The sequence below is a fragment of the Urocitellus parryii genome, chromosome X (genome assembly GCF_045843805.1).
Source record: "Urocitellus parryii isolate mUroPar1 chromosome X, mUroPar1.hap1, whole genome shotgun sequence".
Lineage (NCBI taxonomy): Eukaryota > Metazoa > Chordata > Mammalia > Rodentia > Sciuridae > Urocitellus > Urocitellus parryii.
The window spans coordinates 1,479,550-1,504,890 of NC_135547.1; the positions used below are offsets into that span (position 1 = coordinate 1,479,550).

The window sequence follows — 25,341 nt, forward strand, 5'->3', positions numbered from 1 at the left end:
GTATAGAATAGAGGACAGAGACTAACCTACAAAATTAAAATTATCTTATATTAGACAAAGGTGCCAAAAACATGCACTGGAGAAAAGATAGCCTCCTCAACAAATGGTGCTGGGAAAACTGGAAATCCGTATGCAACAAATTGAAATTAAACCCCTATCTCTCACCATGCACAAAACTCAAAGTGGATCAAGGACCTAGGAATTAAACCAGAGACTCTGTGTCTAACAGAAGAAAAAGTAGGCCCTAATCTCCATCATGTGGGACTAGGCCTCAACTTCCTTAATAAGACTTGTAATAGCACAAGAATTAAAACCAAGAATCAATAAATGGGATGGATTCAAACTCAATAGTTTCTTCTCAGCAAAAGAAACAATCTATGAGGTGAATAGAGAGCCTACATCTTGGGAGCAAATTTTTTACCCCTCACACATCAGATAGAGCTCTAATCTCTAGAGTATATAAAGAACTCAAAAAGCTAAGCACCAAAATAACAAATAACCGAATCAATAAATGGACCAAGGACCTGAACAGACACTTCTCAGAAGATGATACACAATCAATCAGCAAATATATGAAAAAGTGTTCATCATCTCTAGCAATTAGAGAAATGCAAATCAAAGCTACTTTAAGATATCATCTCACTCCTGTCAGAATGGCAGCTATTATGGAGACAAACAACAATAAGTGTAGGTGAAGATGTGGAGAAAAAGGCACATTCACACACTGCTGGTGGGACTGCAAATCGGTGCAGCCAATCTGGAAAGCAGTATAAAAATTCCTTGGAAAACTGGGAATGGAACTACCATTTGACATAATACCCAAAGGACTTAAAACAGCATACCACAGGGTCACAGCCACATCAACGTTTATAGCAGCATAATTCCCAATAGCTAAACTGAGGAGCCAACCTAGATGCCCTTCAGTAGATGAATGGATAAAGCAAATGTGCCATATATATATACAATAGAATATTACTCAGCAATAAAAGAGAATAAAATCATGGCATTTGCAGGTAAATGGATGGAGTTGGAGAAGATAATGCTAAGTGAAGTTAGCCAATCCCCCCAAAAATGCTCCGTGTTTTCTCTGATATAAAGAGACTGACTCATAGTGGGGTAGGGAGGGGGAGCATAGGAGCAATAGATGAACTCTACATAGGGCAGAGGAGTGGGAGGGGAAGGGAGGGGGCATGGGATTATTAATGATGGTGGAATGTGATGATCATTATTATCCAAAGTACATGTATGAAGACACGAATTGGTGTAAACATACTTCATATACAACCAGAGGTATGAAAAATTGTGCTCTGTATGTGTAATATGAATTGTAATGCATTGCACTGTCATTTATTTAAAAAAAACAATAAAAAAAGAAAGTGCATTCAGTGACTACAGAGCAAACATGTCTGAAGATACCACTTTCTGCCCCCACCTCTAGGGCCCAAAGAGAGCTCCTATCCCCTCCTCACCCAGTCTTGTCCATCTCAAGAGGTGACACCACTCTCTCCTAGGAACTCCTGGCCTCTTGCATGCTGCTGATCTCCTGTCAGGGAAGGCTCATGAGTCCACTTCTCTCTCATGAGGACCACAACTATTACACAGCCATGTTCCAGTTTCTTCCCCACCCTTAGCTCCAACAACCTCTCCATCACGTTGCACAGTCTTGAAAAACACACCCTGTCCCTTTTCTGCTTAAGCTTTCCTATGGCTTCCCAGAAAACTGCAAGAAAACCAGGGTTGCTGAAAGTGGCTGACAATACCCTATGATTTGGTCCTTGAAGACCAAATCTGAGACAATTTCCTTCTATGCTCACAATGCCACTCTGGCCTTCCCTCCATTCCTTAAGCATTTCAGACTTTGGCCTGCCTCACATCTATTTAGCCAGACCCTCTGCTGGGAATGTTATCCCTTGCATCTGTATACAACTGATTCCTTGTCACCTGAGTTCCAGCTTGAATGTCACCTCTCGAGAGGCTGTCCCTGATCAACCCTCACTCTCAACATAACCACATCATGGTACTAAATACTACCTCTGGCCTCCTCTTTTCTGTTTTCTCCCAGCTGTGAGTTTGTATCATTAGGCACAGAGCACAGTGATTAGCTGAAGGAATCAATGAGGCAGGGACAATCTTTTCGACAGGAGGTTTGACACAGAAAATTAAGGACAATATTTTTTTCATTCAAAATGAAAACAACTTAATGAGACCCATGAACAAATATACATATTCTTACAATTGTGATGACTTTATTTACTAAACAGAGATGCTTGAACTCTGGCACTGATAGGGCCAGGGAATGACTGTAAAGGAATGAGTAGGCCAAAAAAGCATGAGGACCATGAAAAGCTGATTGTGAATGCTAGGACTCCTGCTTGGCTCCAGCCAAATGGCATCAGGGAGGCACACCAGCCCATGGTGGCAGCTCTTTCCATTTGTGAAAAGACTCTAGAGAGTTAGAGTCTATATAAAAATATTCTGATTTTTAAATGCTGGAAACTCCTTTTTTTCTCCCCCCTGTACTGGGGACTGAACCCAGGGATGCTTAACTTTTAAGCCACAGCCACAGCCCTTTTTATATTTTATTTTGAGATAGGATCTCACCAAATTTCTTTTTTAGGGCCTCTTTAAGTTGCTGAGGCTGGCTTTGAACTTGTGATGCTCCTGCCTCAGTCTCTTGAGCCATTGGGATTACAGGCCTGTGCCACCATGCCCAGCAGCAACTAATTCTTTTTTTTTTTTTGAATTTTTTAATATTTATTTTTTTTTTTTAGTTCTCGGCAGACACAACATCTTTGTTTGTATGTGGTGCTGAGGATCGAACCCGGGCCGCACGCATGCCAGGCGAGCGCGCTACCACTTGAGCCACATCCCCAGCCCAGCAACTAATTCTTAAAGCATGATTTTATAAGGCCCTGGGCCCCAGTAGGAAGGGAGAAACCACAATCTTGTTGGCATTTCAATGTATTTGCCTCTGAGTAGCTAAAGGATTGCCTACTTATTGGGGCTAGCCTGAATAGAAAAAGATAATAGGAAGCTTAAGATGCTTTAGGCTAGGTGTGCTTGAACTGCTGCTGTCTACCTACCTAGACAGGATGTCCAGAGGATGCTGGGCAATCTACCATGCCTCTCTTAGCAGTCCTGGAGGCCACCTCTTAACTATATCTGGCTATTTGCCTCCTATTTCTCGGGGGACTTTGTCTCCAGTCTGTAGCTTTTATAAATGGAAAGAAAAACAGTAATGCAGGGTGGATCTTCTGTGTCCAGTGGGCCACTGATGGTCAATGAGAAGCCCCAAGAGGGTGGCACAGCACACTCACCATGTTTTGCTCAGCAATAAAACACTCGATGAATCGTTCAGGGTGTTCTTTCTTGAATATCTCAGAGAAGGTGGAGTTCTTGGTGTCACCATCCAGCACAATGACTCTGTTGTTTGCATGGCCCAGCTTAGCTAGAGCCAAACCACATGCTTTTCGAGTAGCCACCTAGAAGAAAGTCAAGTGGCATGATTTCTTGGAATGCACTTACAAGGCAGGCACAATTTTGTAGAATTACAAATTGTTATCTTGATGAAGAAATTAAATAATCTCTTTTTATTTCACATACTCTTAAGCCCCACTTGCCGTATAGGAAAACACTCCACAACTCAACAGGAAGATTCTGACATTGTAGGTTTTTACTTCATTCTTCAATTAACTTTGCTACATTAATTAGTTTACTGTCTAAAAATTCACAGATGGCATTTTATTTGAAATATCTGAATTAACTACATTTATTGTCCCATTCAGATAGTTCATTAAAAATTTTAAATTCATTTTCTAAAATGTGGATGCCTCTGTTGCTTTTTAATTATAAAACTGATAATACTAATTGCAAACTAATTGCAAGCTATAAAATATCAACTTTAGAATCATGACACCAATAATAAAAAATTCCATTAGGATATAGTTTGAGATTGAACTGAATTTATAAATTAATTTAGGGGAGAACTGGCATCTTTACAATATGGACTTTTTATATTAAAAAATAAGGTAAAACAAAAACAAACAAAAAACCCCTGAACAAGGCTGGCGATATAGCTCTGTTGGTAGAGTACTTGGCCTTGCATGCACAAGGTCCTGGGTTCAATCCCCAGCACCACAAAAAACAAAAAACCAAGCTGGGTGGTGCACGCCTGTAATCCCAGCGTCTAGGGAAGCTGAGGCAAGAGGATTACGAGTTCAAAGCCAGCCTCGGCAAAAGCAAGGCGCTAAGCAACTCAGTGAGACCCTGTCTCTAAATAAAATACAAAACAGGGCTGCGGATGTGGCTCAGTGGTCGAGTGCCCAAGTTTAACCCTCAATACAAAACAAACAAACCCCCAAACAAAACAAAAACAAGGATCCAGGCACAGTAATGTATGCCCCTAATCCCAGGGACTCTAAAGGCTGAGGTAGGAGGATCACAAGTTTTAGGCCAGCCTCCAACTTAGCAAGGCCCTGTATCAAAATTTAAAATTAAAAAGGGCTGAAGGTATAGCTCAAGGGTAAAGCACCTAATCCTCAGTATGACCAAACCAAACCAAAAACCAAAACAAGGCTTGGCAATCCCTGAAATTGTTTTTTTTTTTTTTTTTTTTGCACCAGGGATTGAAACCAGAGGGACTTAACCACTGACCCACATGCCCAAAGCTTTCTATTTTTTGTTTTGAGACACAGTCTTGCTTAGTTGTGCAGAGCCAACTTTGAATTTGTGATGCTCCTGCTTCAGCTTCCCAAGTTGCTGGGATTACAAGTGTGTGCCACTGCACCTGGATCCTCAAACTGTTAAGTGCAGAATTACCATATGACTTAGCAATTCTACTCCTAGGTATATTCCCAAGATAAAATGTAAACCTATACAAAAACTTGGACACAAATGTCCAAAGAAACATTATTCCCAATACTCAAAAGATAGAAACAACCAAATGTCTATCAATGTATGAATGAATAAACAACATGTGGTATACCTATAAATGGAATGTTATTCAGTCATAAAAAGAAACAAAATACTGCAGTATGAATGAGCTTCAAAAACACTATGCTAAGTCAAAGAGACCAGACACAGAAAATCATATATGGCTGGGGATGCTGCTCAGTGGATGAGTGCCCTTGAGTTCAAAAACTCCCCCTCAGAAAATGTGGTGCTATGGACGTAGGTCTAGCATGCATGAGACCCTGGGTTAGAGCCTCAGCACCACAAAAAGGCAATGTGTACACACACTATAAAATTCAAAAGCTATAACAGGATATCAAATGAAGAGGCTATATTCCTTTTGTTCCTGTCCCTCAGCTACCTGGTTCCCCTTTCCAGATGTAAATGGCAATAAGGCTTTCATGAGGGCTGGGATGTGGCTCAAGTGGTAGCGTGCTTGCCTAGCATGCATAAGGCACTGGGTTCGATTGTCAGCACCACATAAAAATAAAAAAGATATTGTGTCCACCTAAAACTAAAAAATAAATTAAAAAAAAATAAGGCTTTCGTGAGGCCTGTTTACAGAAATGCCCAAGCACAAATACCTGATGGGCATTTCTTACAAAGGCACATGATCTTCTTTTAGGCTTCTAGTTGCACAGCATATTAATACAGATTTTGTATATCTAAATTTATTTTTGGCCATTTTACTATTATAAAGGGATCATCTTCTTACCATCATACCTAATAACCAGTTATAATTAAGGTAAAGTATCTTCACACCAATTTATGCCATTATACATGTACTCTTTTTTTGCATTACAATTCTTAATACACATATATACCACAATTTTTCATATCATCTCTGTTTGTACATAAGGTATGTTGGCACCAAATTCAAATCTTCATACATGTATTTTGTATAATGAACATATTTTATATACAGAGATACAAAAAATTGTGCTGTATATGTGTAATTAGGATTGTAATGCATTCTACTGTTGTCGTGTATTTAAAAAATAAATAAATTTTAAAAAATAATTAAGGTAAAAAGGAATTGATTCTTGTATGTTAGTTTTGCTACAAGCTCTCTCACTGGTCTTTGTTCTTAATTTTAACCATTTCTGGTTCTCTTGGGTTTTCCAGACATATAACTCTATCATCTGCAAATAATATGAAACTTACCTTCTCCTTGTTGGTACTGATTATTTTATTCTTTCATTTAACCACAGTGACTAACATTTCCAGAGTGGGGCTAAATCTCTTTGCAAGATTATTAAAAATGTTTTTACCATTAGGTACAAAAGGGGCTCCAGGGATAGGATTGTGGCTCAGTGGTAGATCACTTGCCTTGCATGTGAAAGGAACTGGGTTTGAAACTCAACATCACATAAAAATAAATAAGATATTGTGTCCACATACAACTAAAAAAATTTAAAAAATAAAAAGGGGCTCCAGATTTACAATATATTTATCTAGAATTGAACCTAGTCTTGCACTATACTGAAGAGCAACATCTCCAGCCCTAAGCAATTTTTCAAACAGGAATGAATGCTGAAATTTTACTTAATGTTTTACTTTCTTTTTTTTTTTTTTAAAGAGAGAGTAAGAGAGATAGGGGGACAGAGACAGAGAGAGAATTTTAACATTTATTTATTTTTTCTTAGTTCTCGGCGGACACAACATCTTTGTTTGTATGTGGTGCTGAGGATCGAACCCGGGCCGCACACACGCTAGGCGAGCTCGCTACCGCTTGAGCCACATCCCCAGCCCTACTTTCTTTAATACATATAAAAATAATTAGGTTTTTCTTTCCTCCTTTGTATAACTCACTGATGTATTATTAGGTCAAACAGTCCCTGACTCTTTAATTGTTCGATTTTTGGGGCTTTACAATGGTTTTTGAAAGTTATTCACATTTGTTATTTTTTGAGAGAGAGAGAGAGAGAGAGAATTTTTTTTTAATATTTATTGTTTTAGTTTTCGGCAGACACAACATCTTTGTTTGTATGTGGTGCTGAGGATCAAACCCAGGCAGCACACATGCCAGGCGAGCGCGCTACCGCTTGAGCCACATCCCCAGCCCCAACATTTGTTATTAACTGTACTTCAAATGTTCAGTTTTGATCTTTTCCCAAGCTAATTATATATTGTATGATATCTTCTTGTGATGCTGGGTAGCAGTAGTGAACCACGCAGCTCATAATCAGCCATGAAATCATGAGGTTGAACAACTGATACTTTGCATTGTATTGTTGAGCTGTGTTGTTTGCTAGTTTTGGTGTATTAAATGAATTTTCAACTCATATTTTCAACTTATAATGTGTTTATTTGGACATATTCCCATCCTAAGTCGATGAGCATTTGTATTAAGTTTCCCATATTGACAAATGATCTGAATTATTAATTTAAACTTCACTGATTCATGATTCTTTTTTCTTTTGAGATGGAATCTACGTTGCCCAGAATGGTCTTAACTCCTGAGCTCAATGGTTTGAAAGTTATTCACCTTTGTTATAAAAATGGGGACTCTCCAATTTTAGCCTCTCAAGTTCTGAGAGTATAGGTACATGCCATTGCATCAAACTTATATACTTGCCATTTTAAAAAATTTGAGTGTTGAGACAGTCTTGTTAAGTTGTGCAGGTTGTCATAAACTTCTTTTAATGTACTAATGCAGATGACCTTGGTTAATGTTTTACTTAGTTTTTTTTTTTTTGCACTGATATTTATAATTGGTCTATAGTTTTCTTTGGGCTATTTTTGTTACATTTTGGCTTCATAAATGAATTGAGATGATACTTTGGTCTTCAAATTTGGAAAGGTTTGAAATAGCTAAAGAATTACCTATTCTTTGAAGGCTAAAAATAAGTCACCCTTGAAATTTGGTGAACCTGATGCTTCAGAGGTATTATCTTGGACAGTTTTCTCAAGACTTTTTCCTATGGCTATTGACAGATTTAAGCTTTTTCTATCTCTTTTAGTCAATTTTTGATATTTCATGCATTCCTAAAATATGGCCCCCATCCTTTTAAACATGTTTTCATACCAATTAGCATGAAGTTGTATAGATTTCTATTCATATATATAAATATATATATGTATATTTTAGTTGTAGATGGACACAACACCTATTTATTTAATTTGTTTATTTATTTATTATGTGGTGCTGAGGATCAAACCCAGTGCCTTACACATGCTAGGAGAGTGTTCTACCACTGAGCCCCTCTCTTAATTCTTTTTTTTAATATTTATTTTTTAGTTACAGATGGATACATATCTTTATTTTTTTTATTTTTATGTGGTGCTGAGGATCGAACTCAGTGCCTCACGCATGCTAGGCGAGCACTCTACCTCTGAGCCACAATCCCAGCCCCTCTTAATTCTTTATGTGTTCTCTGCATCTGTGTTTATTGCCTTTTCCCAAAGACTAAATTTTATTTTTTTTAAATTTATTTTAATCGCTTCTCGGCCTTTTGGCTAAGATCAAGTGTAAAATTTATTTTGTAGTTTTAGGTGGACATAATATTATTTTATTTTTATGTGGTGCTGAGGATTGAACCCAGGTCCTCATGCATGCTAGGTAAGCACTCTACCACTGAGCCACAACCACAGATCCAAGACTAAATTTAATATATTTATGGCTTTTATCTCATCAAGGAGGCTAGCTAATAGCTTGTTTGCTATATTGGTAATTCAAAGGGCCAGTTTTATAACTTCTTTTGTTTTTAATTTGATTTTTGGAGTTGTAGATGGACATAATGCTTTTATTTTATGTTTATTTCTATGTGGTGCTGAGGATTGAACCCAGTGCCTCACACATGCTAGGCAAGCACTCTGTCACTGAGCCACAGTCCCAGTCCCAAAGGACCAATTTTAGAATCACACATTAATGTGTCTTCTTTTTTAATTCACTGATTTTTGGGCAGGGGTACCGGGGATTGAACTCAGGGGCGCTCAACCACTGAGCAACTTCCCCATCCTGTTTTGTATTTTATTTAGAGACAGGGTCTCACTGAGTTGCTTAATTAGCACCTCACCACTGCTGAGGCTGGCTTTGAACTTGAGATCCTCCTGCCTCAGCCTCCTGAGCCACTGGGATTATAGGCATGTGCCACTGCACCCAGCTAATTTGCTGATTTTTGACAAACTACTCTGCTTCCCTAATACATTTTTTCCTATTCATAAGTTCTTTTAAAAAATTAAAAGTTCCCATAATCCCTTCTTTCAAATAAACACTTAACAATTTGATGTCATTCCTCTAAATACACTTTTATGTCCTATAATAAATAATGTGCTAACTCCTTTTAAGATTTTCTACACAAAAATAAAATCATATGTTACTTTTCATTCAAAAACTTCTAGTAATAATTTAGGCAAGCTCAGCCTCTCTTGCTGGGTTGTTTCCAATTTTGGTATCAGAACCCACACTGCAATCAACATTCCTTCCAATAGACATATCTGCATGCTTACAGATATGTGTTTTTATAGGATAAATCCCTATAAGTTGCACAGCTAGTTTGAAGGGTATGAAGAGCTGAAGTATTAAGACACATTGCCAAAGTACCCTTCTGCTTTTTAATTTCTTTCCTAATTTCTCAAGTAGTTATTTCATCTGGTTTTAATCTATATTGTCAGGTTAAGAAAACAACCAAATGGGGCTGGGATTGTGGCTCAGCGGTAGAGTGCTCGCCTAGCATGGGCAGGGCCCGGGTTCGATCCTCAGCACCACATAAAAATAAAGGTATTGTGTCTGTGTCCATCTACACCTAAAAAATAAATATTATAAAAAAGAAAACAACCAATACTCAAAATTTGTGCAAATAAACAGGGAAAATAAAAGAAGAGTCAAAAAATACTTCCTTCCAGGCTGAGGTTGTATCTCAGTGGTGGAGTACTTGCTTATTAGGTGTGAGGTACTGGGTTTGATCCTCAGCACCACATAAAAACAAATAAATGAAACAAAGGTATTGCATCCATCTACAACTAAAAAAAAAAATTTTAAGTGCTTTAAAAATATTTCCACCTAGGCCTGCTGCCTTATTTCTTCTGTCTTGAAGACCCAACCTTTTTTAGGTCTGCTATAGTATACCACAGGGCAGAATATAAAAATAACAAAAAACCACTGGGCATGGTGGTGTAAAACTACAGTTCAGCTCTTCAGGCAGGATCACTCAAGCCCAGGAGTCTGAGGAGAGCCTGGGCAGCATAGCAAGACCTTGTCTTAAATACACACACACACACCCCAAAAACTTTTAATATAAGGCTTTATGTTTAGGGTTTTACACAAAACTTGATTCCTTTTTGAAGAATTGTTGTTTGATAAATTGGACTGCTTTCTTGTGTAATCCAGCGTAAAGTTCAAAAGATTGGCCCATCCTTCTCAGGCAGACACACAATCATGGTAGTTTTGTGCATAGTTGGACTGTCAGGGCACAAATTGAACTAAGGAAGCAAGACAAAAGCCATAAGGCCCTGGATGGTAATAAATAGGAATTGATCAGTATGAAAATTCAGACCTAAGTAAGTATAAAAGCAAAGAATAAAAAAAGAATAAACTCATCTTTACTGATTATAACCATTAAGTAATTATCACACTTACAATTGGTTTATCCATTGATATTAAGATAAATCAAGAATACTATGTATTCAGGAAGAAAGAGAACAAAGCATGTTGATATACATGATTTAGTCAATCATCCACATTTTGCTTACCACATCGCCAACTTCATAAGCAGGTGGACAGGTCATTTTTATATCCATGATATTGACTTGAGGTGAATCCTCAATAGGGGGTTGTGGTAAAAGACTCCTGTTGGTCTGTATCTGGCTCTCAATTAATTTGATAATTGCATCTGCTCTTTCTTTTGGCATTGGTTTTCCATACCAACTTTCTGCATCTTCAACATCTGCAAGAAAAAAGCCATTCATTCCAAACTTTTAATGAGCATCTATTAGGTCATTTGAAAGGCTTTACGATTAAAAAATGTTAAATCTAGGACTCCCATGATTAAGAACCAGGCATAGAGGGGCCTAGTATGGTACTGCAGTCAGAGAGATCAGCCTGAACAAAGGCCATGTGACTTTAAAGGGGGCCATTGGCCCATATTCGGTAAATGGAGAGAAGAATGTGGGAGATTAAGTTGAAAAGACAGAAAGGGTAGACTGTGGAGTGGAGGGCTAATGGGTATAAAGAGTCTGAATTTTATCCAAAACAACCTGGGAAACCATTGAAGGGATTGGATTAGTAAATGATTAGTCATGTTGTATAAAGATCACTGTGTAGCAATGTGGAGACAGGCTTGGAAGGAAGCAAGCTGGAAGTGGACAGACCGCTCCAGATGTTGTTGCAGTTCAGAAGAGATGATGGGGGCTTGGCAACAATTGTGGCAGTTGAGATGGGGAGGGGAAAACACATCTTATATACTCTAAGGGATCACATATATGGGGTGACAACATAGGGGAGAGGGAGAATCAAGGACAGTGCCCAGGGTTCTGCCAAGGAAACACTGGTAATGTTATTTATGGAACTGGGGGAAGCACAGTAAGATTATATTTGGGGGAAGAGTTGTAGACTGGTTTTATTCTAAAATATCTATATTATTGTTTAAAGAAACCAGAAATCTAGACTTGAACAATTTCAGACAGCCTTAAGTATGCAAGGACTTAGTCTTTTAAAACTCCTTCCTGGGCTGGGGCTATAGCTCAGTGGCAGAGCACTTACCTGATGCATGTGAGGCACTGGGTTCAATTCTTTTTTTTTTAAATTTATTTTTTTAAAGAGAGAGTGAGAAGAGAGAGAAAGAGAGAGAGAATTTTAACATTTTATTTCTTAGTTTTCGGCAGACACAACATCTTTGTTTGTATGTGGTGCTGAGGATTGAACCCGGGCTGCGTGCATGCTAGACGGGCGCGCTACCGCTTGAGCCACATCCCCAGCCCCTGGGTTCAATTCTTAGCACCACATAAAAATAAACAAATTACAAACAGCATAGCATGATGTCTATGTACAACTACAAATTTTTTTTTTTTTTTTTTTTTTTAAAACCAACCAACCAACCAAACAAAAAACCCACCTTGGGCTGGGGTTGTAGCTCAGTGGCAGAGAACTTGCCTAATGTGTGAGCACTGGGTTTGATTCTCAGCACCACATATAAATAACTATTGACTGGCTTTCCCATCCTACCCTAACCAGACAGGGTTATCTAGTGAGGGCAAGAGAGGAGTCTTGAGCACGTTACAGGCGTTATCATTGTTCACTAAGGAAAAGGCATCTGCTTTGCCAGTTTAAGCATCCTTCTGCTGTGCACACAGATGTTCTGAATACACACAAGTAGGAAGGAAACACTTACTTGGCATGCCCCGGCCCTTGAAGGTCTTGGCAACCACAGCAGTGGGCTTGCTTTTCACTTGAGCTGCTTGCCAGAACACCTGGCACAGTGCCTCCACATCACGACCATCCACCGCGTAAGTGTTCCACCTGTCAACAAGGATACCAGGTTACAAGGAAGAAGGGAAGCAGGACAGAAAGAAGGTAAGGCAAGAAAAGGTATGGTTACCCAAAGGCTTCACAGCGCTTCTGATAGACTTCTATGCAGTGCTCAAGGGGCAAGGTGCCACCATGTCCCAGGCGGTTCACATCAAAGATCACCACAAGATTATCCAGACTGTAGTAGGAAGCGAAGGCCAATGCCTCCCAGACAGAGCCTTCAGACGACTCACCATCTCCCAGGAGGCAGAACACACGGTAGCTGGAGCAAGCCAAGAAAAGTTTAGGATCCTGCTGGGGGCTTACCTGGACCACTTAAACAAATGCATTTCAGGGACAGGGACAAAGGAACAGACTGGACAAGACTGGAGATGCCACTTCAGATCATCAGGTCCCTATGCCTATTTTCTCCTTACCAATTCTGAGCATACTCAGCAGCTGAAGAAAGGACATTCTAAATGCTTGGGCCTCATGAGATGGTCATCACCTTTGGTGAGCTTTCTCATTCCAGCTCTGAGGCTATTTTTAGCTGCTTCTGCTATTTCTCTCAATCAGAAAGAAAAAGGGCAAGAGGAGAATGGGAAGAAAGCAGTTCCCTGAAATTCCCAAACAACATGTACACATAAATTTTCTTGGCAAATTCCATTTTTAAGTACCACTATCTTCTATTTCTTTCTTTCTTTTTTGGTACTGGGGATTGAACTCAAGGGTGCATAAAAATTGAGCCACATCTCCAGTCCTTTTAAATACTTTATATAGACAGGGTTTCACTAATTTGCTTAGGGCCTTCCTAAATTGCTGAGGCTGGCTTTGAACTCACAATCCTCCTACCTCAGCCTCCCAAGCTGCTGGGATTATAGGCATGCACCACCATGCCCAGTACCACTTCCTTCTATTTCTGATATTACAATTTATCTACAATAACTATAACAATCAAAACATACTTCCATGTATGGTGGTGCATGCCTATAATTCCAGCAACTCAGGAAGCTGAGACAGGAGGGTCATAAGTTTGAGGCCAGCCTCAGCAACTTAGTGAGGTCTTAATAAATTTAGCAAGACTGTGTCTCAAAATTTGGGGAAAAAAAGGCTGGGTATGTACCTCAGATCTCACTAAAATGCTCTAAGTTAAAAAAAGTTAACTCCAGGATAAGAAAAAGAGAAACAGTCACCAATGAAAAATTTCAGACCTATGGGAAATGGAGCAGGGTAGCTGCCTAAGGACTAGAGGAAGTACAATGAAATGCTTCCAGAGTCGCCATGGAGCCCATGGGAACTGATCATTTAGGGTTCTTCCCATCTGAGGAGCTAGGTGGCTGTTTTCCCAAGGAGACAGAAGCTCCCCACCCTGGAGAAATTGAACCTGAGGGGCTCTGGATTCAGGCCTACTATACATAGCAGAGGAAGTGGGTGCTCATGGAACTGGACCAGGTACATCACCACTGCTTTGCTCCCACATCAGCAATAGCAACCTCTCAAGAAAGACTGATTTTCTTGTCTTTGAAAAGGGGGAGCCAGGGCTAAAGATGTAGCTCAGTACTAGAAGAGCACTTGCCTAGCATGTGTGAGACACTGGGTTTGATCCTCAGTACCACATACAAATAATTAAAGGAATTGCATCCATCTACAACTAAAACAAAAGAAAAAGGGGGAATCAACCCAGAAAAACATCCTTTATTATTAACATTCAGGGGCCCTATGCAAAGACAAACCCATTCATGAGTTCATTCTAGAGGGAAGATCACCAGAGATGGAAAACACAAAGTTGTTACTTAGGGAAGATCTATGTGCTAATACAGTGGTACTTATACTGCAGCTACCACTTAGACCCCAACCAGGAATGGTAAGACAGTTTCCAGAAACCTGATTTTTTTACTGCTCCAATACTTGGTAACATGAGCTTTAAAAACCATTTGTCTTCCCAAACTATTGAACTAAAAAGTTTAAGTGAGAAGATGGGGCAGTGGAGTGAATATGGGTAAGTGCCTTACCTGGCCTGGTCAAAGTACTTGCCAGTATATGCCATCCCACACGCAGCCCCCAGTCCTTGCCCAAGCCATCCTGTTGCCACATCAACAAAGGACAGTCTCTGTAAGAGAAAAGGCACCCAATGAACCTAGGAGCAGCTGTAGGACAAGAATGTCAGGCAGATTTCCAGTGCTGAATGTAAGCCACTCCTGTTGACCATCCTGCCAGGGTAGATGAATTCCTCTTTGACACACCCACATGCACCCCGAGTCTCAAATCAATGTCATAAGAGGACTATGGGTTGAGCCCCACCCAGTCTGGGCTGGAAACTGGAATGACAAAGATGCCATGCCCAGGACTGGGGTTGTGGCTCAGTGGTAGAGTGCTTGCCAAGCATGTGTGAGGCACTGGGTTCAATTCTCAGCACCACATAAAAATAAATGAATAACATAATGATATTGTGTCAATCTACAACCCAAGAATTTTTTTTTAATTCTTAAAAAAAAAAAGATGCCAGCTGGGCATACACTTGTAATCCCAGCTGCTCAGGAGGCTGAGACAGGAGGATTGAGAGTTCAAAGCCAGCCTCAGCAAAAATTGAGGCACTAAGCAACCCAGTGAGACCCCGTCTCTAAATAAAATACAAAACAGGGCTAGGATATGGCTCAGTGGTCTAGTGCCCCCAAGTTAAATCCCAGGGACCCTGCCCCCCAAAAAAGATGCCATGCCCAGGTAACCACAGAATTCAGCATGGGGAGGGTGACTAGAACTTTGGGAACACAGAGGAGGGAACTTAACTGCAAAGCAGAAAATGTAAGGCATCTTCCCAAGGCCTTTGTTCCAGCCATGCAAAAACCACATGTGCAATCTTTTACAAAATATGGGTTCTTTGGGGCTGGGATTGTGGCACAGCGGTAGAGCACTTGCCTAGCACGTGCGAGGCCCCGGGTTCGATCCTCACACCACATAAAAATAAATAAAATAAAGACAACTACAACTAAAAAATAAATATATAAAAAAAAGAAAATATGGGTTCTTAAATAGAAACCCCCAACACTAAAGTTTGTGAGTTTCCTGGTTTATAAAACTCAGGTGAACTGTTGGTCATCTAGAAGTGCCACTACTATAAGCAGATCACTTTCCACTACTACTTTGCCACACCTCTGCTAACATCCAGTTTTCATGTACCAAAATCCCTGTGCCATGAAGAGAATGTGACCCATGAAAAAGGGTTGCTGCTCTGGCGGGATATGCCCCACTCCTGAGCTTCCAGATATACTGAATTTATTTAATAGCTTCTGCTGCTGCCATCTCAGCCTAATTACTGACATCCCTTGCCTGTCAATGCAGTGGCCTCCCTGCCTCCCGGACAGACATTCTCAACCCAGCCACCAGTAGGAGTCTATTAAAATTTAAGGTAGGGGGGAGCAGTGGCTGGGGATGTGGCTCAACAGTAGAGGGCTCGCCTCGCACATGCGAGACCCTGGGTTCGATCCTCAGCACCACATACAAAAATAAACAAATGAAATAAAGTTGTTGTGTCCAACTATAACTAAAAAATAAATATTAAAAAAAAAACTTAAGCCAGGGGCTAGGCAAGTACTCTAGCATGTGTGAGGCACTGGGTTCTATTCTCAGCACCACATAAAAATAAATAAAATAAAGGTCCATTGACAATTAAAAAAACAAAAAACCTAAGCCAGGATGGTGGTAAACACCTGTAATCCCAGCAACTTCAGAGGCTGAGGCCCTAAGCAATTTAATGAGAACTGTCAAAATATAAAAATATAATATAAATATTTTTATAATAAATATTTTTGATATAAAGTATCAAGAATAAGTAGGGCTGGGGATCTGGCTCAGTGGTAAAGTTTCCCTGGGTTAAACCCCCAGACCCCCAAACAACAAAAACAAACAACAAAAACTTAAACCAGGTTAACAGATCTATGCTAACAGCCCAAGTTCTTATACCAGCTTGCCCACTTCAGCCCCCTTACCTCCTACTTGCCTTCTCACCACCCCCAGGCACCTTAGCTTTCTTGCTGTCCCTTAAGCACAATGGGCACATATCTGCCTCAGGGCCTTAGCACTTGTAGTTGCTGCTACCCAAGTGCTTGTGCTTAGATATGATCATAGTTCACTCTCTCACCTTATAAATTGCTGTTCAAACACCAGTATCATGGTCTCTGGATTATTCTCTTTCAACCAGTGCCCTCTACCCCCTCCCTCCACCTTACTTTGTTCCAGAATGCTTAGCCTCATCAGATTTGCTATCTATTTCCAGGTTTCTATCTCGTCTGTCTCCTCTGTCCAAATGCCAGCTTCATTCACAGACCAGTGCCATGTTCATCACTACCATGAATAAATGAATGGTACTTGTCATTCTCAGATCTCTTTCCTTTGTTTCCCATTCTCCACTGCTCTCTGGGACTTTCTGACCTTACCTGGAATTCTCCACATGCTTTGTGCCCTCAGATTCCCTTTCAATTTTGTATTTCTCACCTAGTGGAATTGTGCCGCTGAAGATTCTTCTGATCATGTCTCCAGGTTTGTCTTCCTCTCTATGGTTCCTGCCTCCTTTAACAAGCTCTGGTTCCTAGCTGCCTTGCATGCCCTTGGAGTTGATGACCTACAATGTCACGGACCAAGCCTGGGCTCAACACTCAGACCAATTCTGCTGCCTCCTGGCCATGAAGTGTGGGGTAAGTGAGCCCACTTCCTCAAGGCTTCACTTTTTAGGTTTGATGGAGACAAGAGCCCCCCTCAGGTGGCAGGATTTTATGATGTACATAATGAACCAACATGATAAACAGGACCCATTTTAGGCCTGTTGCCATATGGTGACTTAAAAACTGGTTAAGAAGCAAGCATCAGAACAGGCCCAGGGTTCCCCTGCCAACATACCTTTGAGAGGATGAATCGGTCGTTGTCTGGGTTCTCTGGGTCTGACTGTTTATATCTCATCGTGTGGAAGAAAAGCACAGACATGATCTCGGCAGCACTGCTGCATGATGTAGGGTGGCTGAAAGGCAGACACAAAGCAAGTCAATTCTCAAAGGCATGTGACAGTGCATGAAGCTGCCTTTCAGCTTATGCTCTCCACAATCCAAGGGAGTCCATGGCCTCCCAACTCATGGCTGAAGACTGCTTCACAGCCCAGTAACCTCACAACTTCTCCTTGCGCACAATGAGATGCTCTGAGGCTAGTTCCCTTCTATAGTGAGCACTTGCACTCAGAGCAAGTTCACCTTCTGAGTCCAACTTGAGCATCATTTCACTCGTGTGATTTCATCCATAGTACTTTGACATGCTGAGGAAATTTCAGGAGCATCATTAATGAAAAATGTCATGCATATCTCTTTCTACTACCTAAAATGAACTTGTTATTAGAAGTGAATGGTGAAAGACTGGAAAATTTCTCAAGGGCAAGTAACTTGGGCCTTTCCTGAATGCTGAAATAACTAATGCTCTTAGAAAGTAGCTTACATGTAAGTGTAGACAGTTTTAAATTTATTTGTTTAAACAGGGAATTGAGCACAGGAGCACTTTACCACTGATCTACATCCTCAGTCCTTTTTTTTTTTTTTTTAAATTTTTGAGATAGGGTATTGCTAAGTTGCTTAGGGCCTCATTAAATTGTTGCAGCTGACCTTGACTTACAATCCTTGTGTCTCAGCCTCCCGAGTCCTTAGATTACCCACATGCACCACCACTCCTGGTGCCAATTTTTAGTAAAGAGGAGAAGAAGCCAGCACAATGGTCCACACCTGTAATCCTGGTGGCTCAGAAGGCTGAGGCAGGAGGATTGAGTTCAAAACCAGCGTTAGAAACTTAGCAAGGCCCTAAGCAAGTTAGTTGTTTTAATAAAAATATTTTAAGTCATGATGGTGTGGCTCAGTTGTGAAGCATCCTGGGTTCAATCCCCAATACCAAAATAAAATAAAATAAAATAAAATAAATAATAAAATGGACAGGGAGACAGGACAAAGAACAAAAGCTTCTTCCTGAAAACATTTTCCAACTATTTATCTGACAGAGGGTTAATATACAGAAAATGTAAGGAACTGGGCTGGGGATGTGGCTCAAGAGGTAATGCGCTTGCCTGGCATGCACGGGGCGCTGGGTTCGATCCTCAGCACCACATAAAAATAAAAAAATAAAATATGTTGTGTCCATCGAAAACTAAAAAATAAATATTAAAAAAAATTCTCTCTAAAAAAAGAAAGAAAATGTAAGGAACTCAAAAATTTTGACAAAAAAGTCAATTTCAATTAAAAATGGGGAGATAATCTGAATAGATAACTTCTCAAAAGAAGAAATAGGAATGGTCGACAAATATATGAAAAAATGTTTAATATCATTAGGTTTCAGGAAAATGCAAATCAAAACTCCAATGAGGGCTTGGGACATAACTTTGCAGTAGTGTGCTTGCCTAGCCTGTATGAGGCCCTCAGTTTAATCCCTAAAACCACAAAAACAAACGAACTACAATGACATATCATCTCACCTCAGTGGCTACTATAAAAAAAATGCTGGCTAGTATACGGAGGATAAGGGAACTCATACACTGTTGGCTGGAATGTAAATTAGTACAGTCACTATGGAAGTTCTTAAAAAAATAAAATATACTTACCTTATGATCTAGCTATCCCATTTCTGGATATAGATCCAAAGGAAATAAAATCAACATACCAAAGACATACCTGCATCCCCATGTTTATCACAGCACTGTTCACAATAGCTAAGATATACAATCAGCCTAGGTGCCCATTAACAGATAAAAGGATAAAGAAGATGTGATATAGATAGAGAATGGAATATTATTCAACCATAAAGAATGAAATCTGGGCTGCATGTACAGCTCAGTGTTAGTGTTTGCCTCACATGAGAAGAGGCCCTGGGTTTGATTCCCAGTGCCTGTCAAAAAATAGAGAATGAAATCCCATCATTTGTATCAAAATGGATGGAACTGGAGAATATTATGTTAAGTGAAATAAGCCAGACACAGAAAGACAAGTACCACGTGTTCCCTCTCATGTAGAAGCTTAAAAAAGGTTGAGGAATGGGGATGTAGCTTAGAGATACAGCACTTGCCTATTTGCCTGGCATGTTCAAGGCCCTGGGTTCATGCCACAGCACCACACTCAAAAACAGACTTGAATGTAAAATTACTGCTAACAGAGTTTGGGAAGTATATTTGTGGTAGGATAGATAAGGAGAGGCTGGATATGATCAGTGTGCTCTTTATGCATATGTGGAAATATCACAATGAACCCAATATGTACAGTTAATTTGTGTTAATAAAAAGGAGGCAGGAGTGGGCTGGGGCTGGGGCTCAGTGGTAGTGCACTTGCCTGGCATGTATGAGGCATTGGGTTTGATTCAAAGGTCTACAAACAACTACAAAAAACAAACAAACAAAAACTAATGTATTAAAAAAAAAAAAAAAAGAGCCAGGAGGACCGGGGTTGTGGCTAAGTGAGGAACTGGGTTTGATCCCCAGCACCACATAAAATTAGATAAATAAAAAACAAATAAAATAAAGGTATTGTGTCCATCTACAACTAAAAAAAATTTTTTTAAAAAGAGAGTAGTGGTGTACATGCCTATAATCCCAGCCACGAGGGAGGCTTAGGAAGGAGGACTGGTAAGTCCAGGCCAGACTGGGCAACTTAGTGAGATCCTGTCTCAAACTAAAATTTAAAAAAAGGCTGTAGCTCAGTGGTAGTATATTTGTCTAGCATGTGCAAGGCACTGGGTTTAATCCCCAGTTAAAAAAAAGACAAATACATAAATAAATAAATGGAAAACCTCTACTCCCTATAGCCCAGCTCCAACATAAGAAAAACAAGATTTTAGGCCCAAGTCATTCATACCTTTGTTTAAAAGTTTCACAGTTTAGGGCTGGGTTGTGGCTCAATGGTAGAGTGTTTGTCTGGCATGTGAGGGGCACTGGGTTCAATTCTCAGCACTGCATATAAATAAATGAATAAAATAAAGGTTCATCAACATCTAAAACATTTCTAAAAAGTTTCACAATATAAAAAATGAGGACTTAAGCCTTCATGCCTTATAAATGTCTCCTACGTAGATAGTTTATATTTATAAGCTATTAGAAATCCTTTGAGAAAATGCAATGCTGTTATTAATTTTGAAAGTTTAAAAAAAACTTGGGCTGGGGGTGTAGCTCAGTTGTATTTCTAGGTTTGATCTGCAGCAGCACTAACAAAAAACCAAACCAAACCAAAGCAACCTTGAAAATATGTGGATCTTAAAGGGAATCACATCCTTTTTTAAAAAAACAGGGTCTCACTATGCTATGTTGTCCAAGCTGATGGTGATCTCCAGGGTTCAAGTGATCATTTCAGGTCCACATTGTCCTTTTAATGTCATAGCCTATGTTCCAGGGCCAGGTTTTTAAAAAAATATTAAATTAATTAATTTATTTTTGGTACTGGAGATTGAACCCAGGGTCCTTTAACTACTGAGCCACATATCCAGCCCTTTTATTTTTTATTTAGAGACAGGGTCTTGCTGAGTAGCTTAAGGCCTCACTAAATTGCTAAGGCTGGCTTTGAACTCGAAATCCTCCTGTCTCAGCCTCCCAAGCTGCTGGGATTAGAGGTGTGCACCATTGTTCCTGGCTTAGGGCCAGATTTTTTAAAAAATCAGTATATCATTTTGTGTGAGCCCAATGAGATGAAATTACAATTGAAATAAAAATTGAACAATACAGCAAATTAAACAACTCACCTTTACACAACCAAAAAGTCAAAAAGGGAATCACAAGGAAAATCAGAAAATGAAAACAAAAGCATAAAACCCATACTTATGAAGGAAAAAGTAGTGCCAAGAAGGAAATTTATAGTTGTAAACACATTCAAAAAAATTTTTCAATCAACCTAAGTCTATTAAAGAACTAAAAACAAAACCCAAAGCCAGCAAAAGGAAAAACAATGATTAGAATAGAAATAAATAACAGAGACCAAGAAAACATTAGAGAAAAATCAATAAAACAAAAAATTATTTTTTTGTGGTTTTGGAAATCAAACTTAGAGCCTCTAGCATGCTAGGTAAGGGCTCTAGCACTGAGATATGCTCCCAACCTGAAAAGTTGGTCCTTTGAAAATAACAACAAAAGTTTAGGTAAATGATCTAAGTAAAAAAAAAAAAAGAGAAAGTAAAAAGGAGAAAAGAGAATTAACTAAACTGAGATAGTGAAAGTGTAGCCATTACTGTCAATTACACAGAAAATTAGAATGATTAGAAGAGACTATTGAGAGCTACTGTATGCCAGCAAGTTGGTTAATTAAGTCAATATAATTTTTAGAAATAGAGAACTTAACAGAAATGAATCACCCGAGTAGAAACAGTTTGAACAAATTATACAATGGGTAAGGACAGTGAATCAGCAATCTAAAACCTCCCCACAAGCCTAGTGCTGCGCACACCTGTAATTGCAGTTACTAGGAAGGCTGAGGCAGCAGGCTCGCTGGAGCCCAGGAGTTTCAGAGCAGTTTGGGCAACAAAGTGAGGCGAGGCGGTGATCTGAATAAACATACAAAAAACCAAAAATTTTCAACAAACAAAAGTTTACTGATGAATAGTAGCAAACATTTAAAGAAAAATTAAAATCAATCTTCCTCACACTCTTAAAAAAAAAAAAAAAAAAGGAAGGTGGAACATTTTGGATGAGATCGGGTGCATTCGGGTGGTACAGCCATAAACGGAAGGTGGAACATTTCAAAAGCTATTCCATGAAGCGAGCAGTGACAGTGAAGTACTCGACAATAATTACAGACTCCTTCCTTTGCCCGTCACAGTGGCATGAGCCTGTGTCCTGGGTAATTTGGAGGGGCAAGGTGATTGATCGCTGGGGCCAGGAGTATAATGCCAGACTTGGTGAAATAGAGAAATCTCATTTCCAATAGAGAGGGGGGGCGTCAAAGAAAACATTTAAAAGAAAAAAAAAAGTAATTAAATAAACATTGAACAACAGGCACAGTGGTGCACTCCTGTAATCCCAGCAGCTTGGGAGGGTGAGACAGGAGGATCATGAGTTCAAAGCCAGCCTCATCAATGGCGAGGCGCTAAGCAACTCAGTGAGACCCCGTCTCTAAATAAAATACAAAATAGGGCCGGGGATGTGGCTCAGGGGTCCAGTGCCCATGAGTTCAATCCCTGGTATCCCCCTCCTCCAAAAAATAGAAAGAAAGAAAACCAGAGTGAATAACTAGAAAATATTAGCAAACTCCAGTGAGCATCTTTGTTCCGATTTTTTTTTTTTTTTTGGTGCTGGGAATTGAACCCATGGCCTTGTGCATGCAAGGCAAGCAGTCTATTTTGCTCCGATTTTTAATTGCCAAGAACTTTCAGTTTGGGCTGGGGATGTGGCTCGGGTGGTAGCGCGCTCGCCTGGCATGCGTGCGGCCCGGGTTCGATCCTCAGCACCACATACCAACAAAGATGTTGTGTCCGCCGAGAACTAAAAAGTAAATATTAAAAATTCTCTCTCTCTCTCCCCCCTCTCTCACTCTCTCTTTAAAAAAAAAAAAAAGAACTTTCAGTTGGTTGGCAACACTAGGGATTGAACCAAGGGCCTCGTATATGTAGGTAAACAGTTACGATAGAGCACCATTTCCAGCCGTACCTCTTTTATCGCCACAATGGTTAGGGTCAGTAAACCAGCGCGACTGCCAACCCAAGAAGCCCAGCTACTGGGTAAAAATCAATCATAGCTGACCTGATTTCGTTCCAGGGACACCATCTGCGTATTGGGTTCCAGATTCTTCTCTACTAACCCGTGAGGCCCTAGGGCTTCCAGAGTCCTGGCTGTGAGGTAGAGGCAGGGACCCAAGCCTTCGAGCCGGAGGGGAGCATAGTTTTATAAAGAGCCTACTAAGCAACCGACGGCTCCCTTCTCCTCAGAACCTCACTATCATAGTGGTCGACAAGCTACACGAGGCCGCGTTCGATGAGGGTGCCTTACCCGGAGCTCGAGGCGCAAGTGGCCCTGATGGAATGGATGCGCAGGCGGTTAGCCATATCCCGCAACACCTGCACTGTCTTCTCGTCGGGTCTGGCCTCCTCGGCCATCAAACTGCCAGCCTCAATATCAGACATAGCTACGATAGTGTCTGTGCTCCGCCAAACAAATGTGGCCGCTGTGCTCTCACGTCTTCACATAACCTATGCCCTGGCCTCGTGCGCGGGCCGCTCCCTCCGCGGGCTTATCCTTCCGCCCCCGTCGCTCCTTCCGCACGCCCATGTGAATGAATATTAAATATTTGTCAGTACATATTCCATATTCTACAAAATAATTACATTTCTTTATATCTTTCCTTATGTTCTTAGTTCTAAAGGTGTTCCCCTTTGAGGATAGTATAGGATGGTCTTTTGGGGTGAATAAAAAGTTCTGGAACTAGATAGTGTTGGTGATTCTCCAGGTAGTGACTAAGCTGAGCCGCATTACATGCTTTAAAATAGTTACAATGTTAAAGCTGGCATTGTGCGCATTTACCGGCAGTATTTAAAAATTAACTACCGGGCTGGGGTTGTGGTTCATTGGTATAGCACTTGCCTAGCACGTGTGAGGCCCTGGGTTTGATCCTCAGCACCACATAAAAATAAATAAATAAAGGTATTGTGTCCAACTACAACTAAAAATAAATATTTTTTAAAAAACATTGACACTACAATTTCAAAGTTTGTGATTAGCCAATCCTCACCCACAGCAGCCCAGGCCCCAAGATGTTGACGCAGGCTCAATGTCCGGAGCTACCGCATCATTTCTGAGCCATTTTACTTTCTAGAACTTTCTCTGGCACAAGCCGCATTTGACTGCTGAGGTAGCTGTTAGCCCAGCGCTAGTCTGTAACTTGACTGAGTAGTCCGTCTTCAGTGAGCTCCTTTCACTCAGAATTTCACACTTTCTGTCTGACATACCACATCTCAGACTAAGCTTCAAACTAAACACCACCACGTGAATATCATATAGCTACTCCCTTCGACTTTCAGATGGTCTTCCCTAATTACCATGAATACGCAACTTTGAATCCAGATACTGCAATTTAGGTAAAACATGCTAAATTCTTCCACAAAAGCTTCAAAGTGTCTAGACTCCCACATTCTTACTGTACTAAAGGGTATGTACATTAAAAAATTTAATAGATACTGCCTAAATTTGCAACAAAAAACTGACCCTATTTATCTGACTACATGCACTATATGACTACAGGTTTTCCCCATATCCTCATCAACAGTGGATGTTGTCACTGTTTTTGATTTTTGCAATTATAACTAATGACAAAGTAGTATTCTTCAATTTACAAATTATTGTTCAACTTTTTGTTGCACATTTTCAGAACAGAAATTGCCATTTATGATTTATCCTGTCTGAATGCTCCCTATTATCCTTTATTGTCTTTATATCTGATTTTTAAAAAATAACTTTATTTTGTTTATTTATTTTTATGTGGTGCTGAGGATCGAACCCAGGGCCCTGCACATGCTAGGCAAGCACTCTACTGCTGACCCACAACCTCAGCCTCATATCTGATTGTTTTTTCATGGCTAATTTGTAATAATTCCTTAAATAGTATGTTGATTAACTCTTTTATCTATTCCACATATTCCAAGTCTTTTTTTCCTCAATAGATTCCTCTTTTTAATATTGAAGGACATATTTTATTTTATTTATTTACTGATTTGTACTACTAGGGATGGAACCCAGGACCTCATGCATGCTAAGCAATGGCTCTACCACTCAGCTACATCCCCAGCCCTTTTTATTTTCTTATTATTTTTTAAATTTGAGAAAGGGTGTCCTTAAATTGCCCACACTGGCCTCAAACTTGTAATCCTGTGATTTCAGCCTCCCTAGTAGATGGTATAACAGCTGTGTGCTATCATGCACCTCAGATACCTTATTTTAAAGGCATACTCAAGTGTTTGAG

General features: G+C 40.0%; 1 protein-coding gene and 1 pseudogene across 2 annotated transcripts in view; one reads left to right on the plus strand and one right to left on the minus strand.

Annotated features, from left to right (window-relative positions):
• The window catches only part of Tktl1 (transketolase like 1), a 35,728-nt gene extending 12,219 nt beyond the window's left edge, over positions 1–23,509 (minus strand). The window contains exons 1-7 of one of the 2 annotated variants that reach the window (XM_026412814.1): positions 23,376–23,509; positions 17,291–17,390; positions 14,410–14,507; positions 12,489–12,680; positions 12,282–12,409; positions 10,645–10,838; positions 3,318–3,482 (exon numbers count right to left, since the gene is read on the minus strand). In XM_026412814.1, the coding sequence (XP_026268599.1) occupies positions 3,318–3,482; positions 10,645–10,838; positions 12,282–12,409; positions 12,489–12,680; positions 14,410–14,507; positions 17,291–17,390; positions 23,376–23,509 (1,011 nt within the window). Of the gene's footprint in view, positions 1–3,317; positions 3,483–10,644; positions 10,839–12,281; positions 12,410–12,488; positions 12,681–14,409; positions 14,508–17,290; positions 17,409–23,375 lie in introns of both variants that reach the window. The other variant, XM_026412813.1, reaches the window with a different exon arrangement.
• Positions 8,390–8,525, plus strand: LOC113199770 (U2 spliceosomal RNA; annotated as a pseudogene).
• Positions 23,510–25,341: the final 1,832 nt, after the last annotated feature.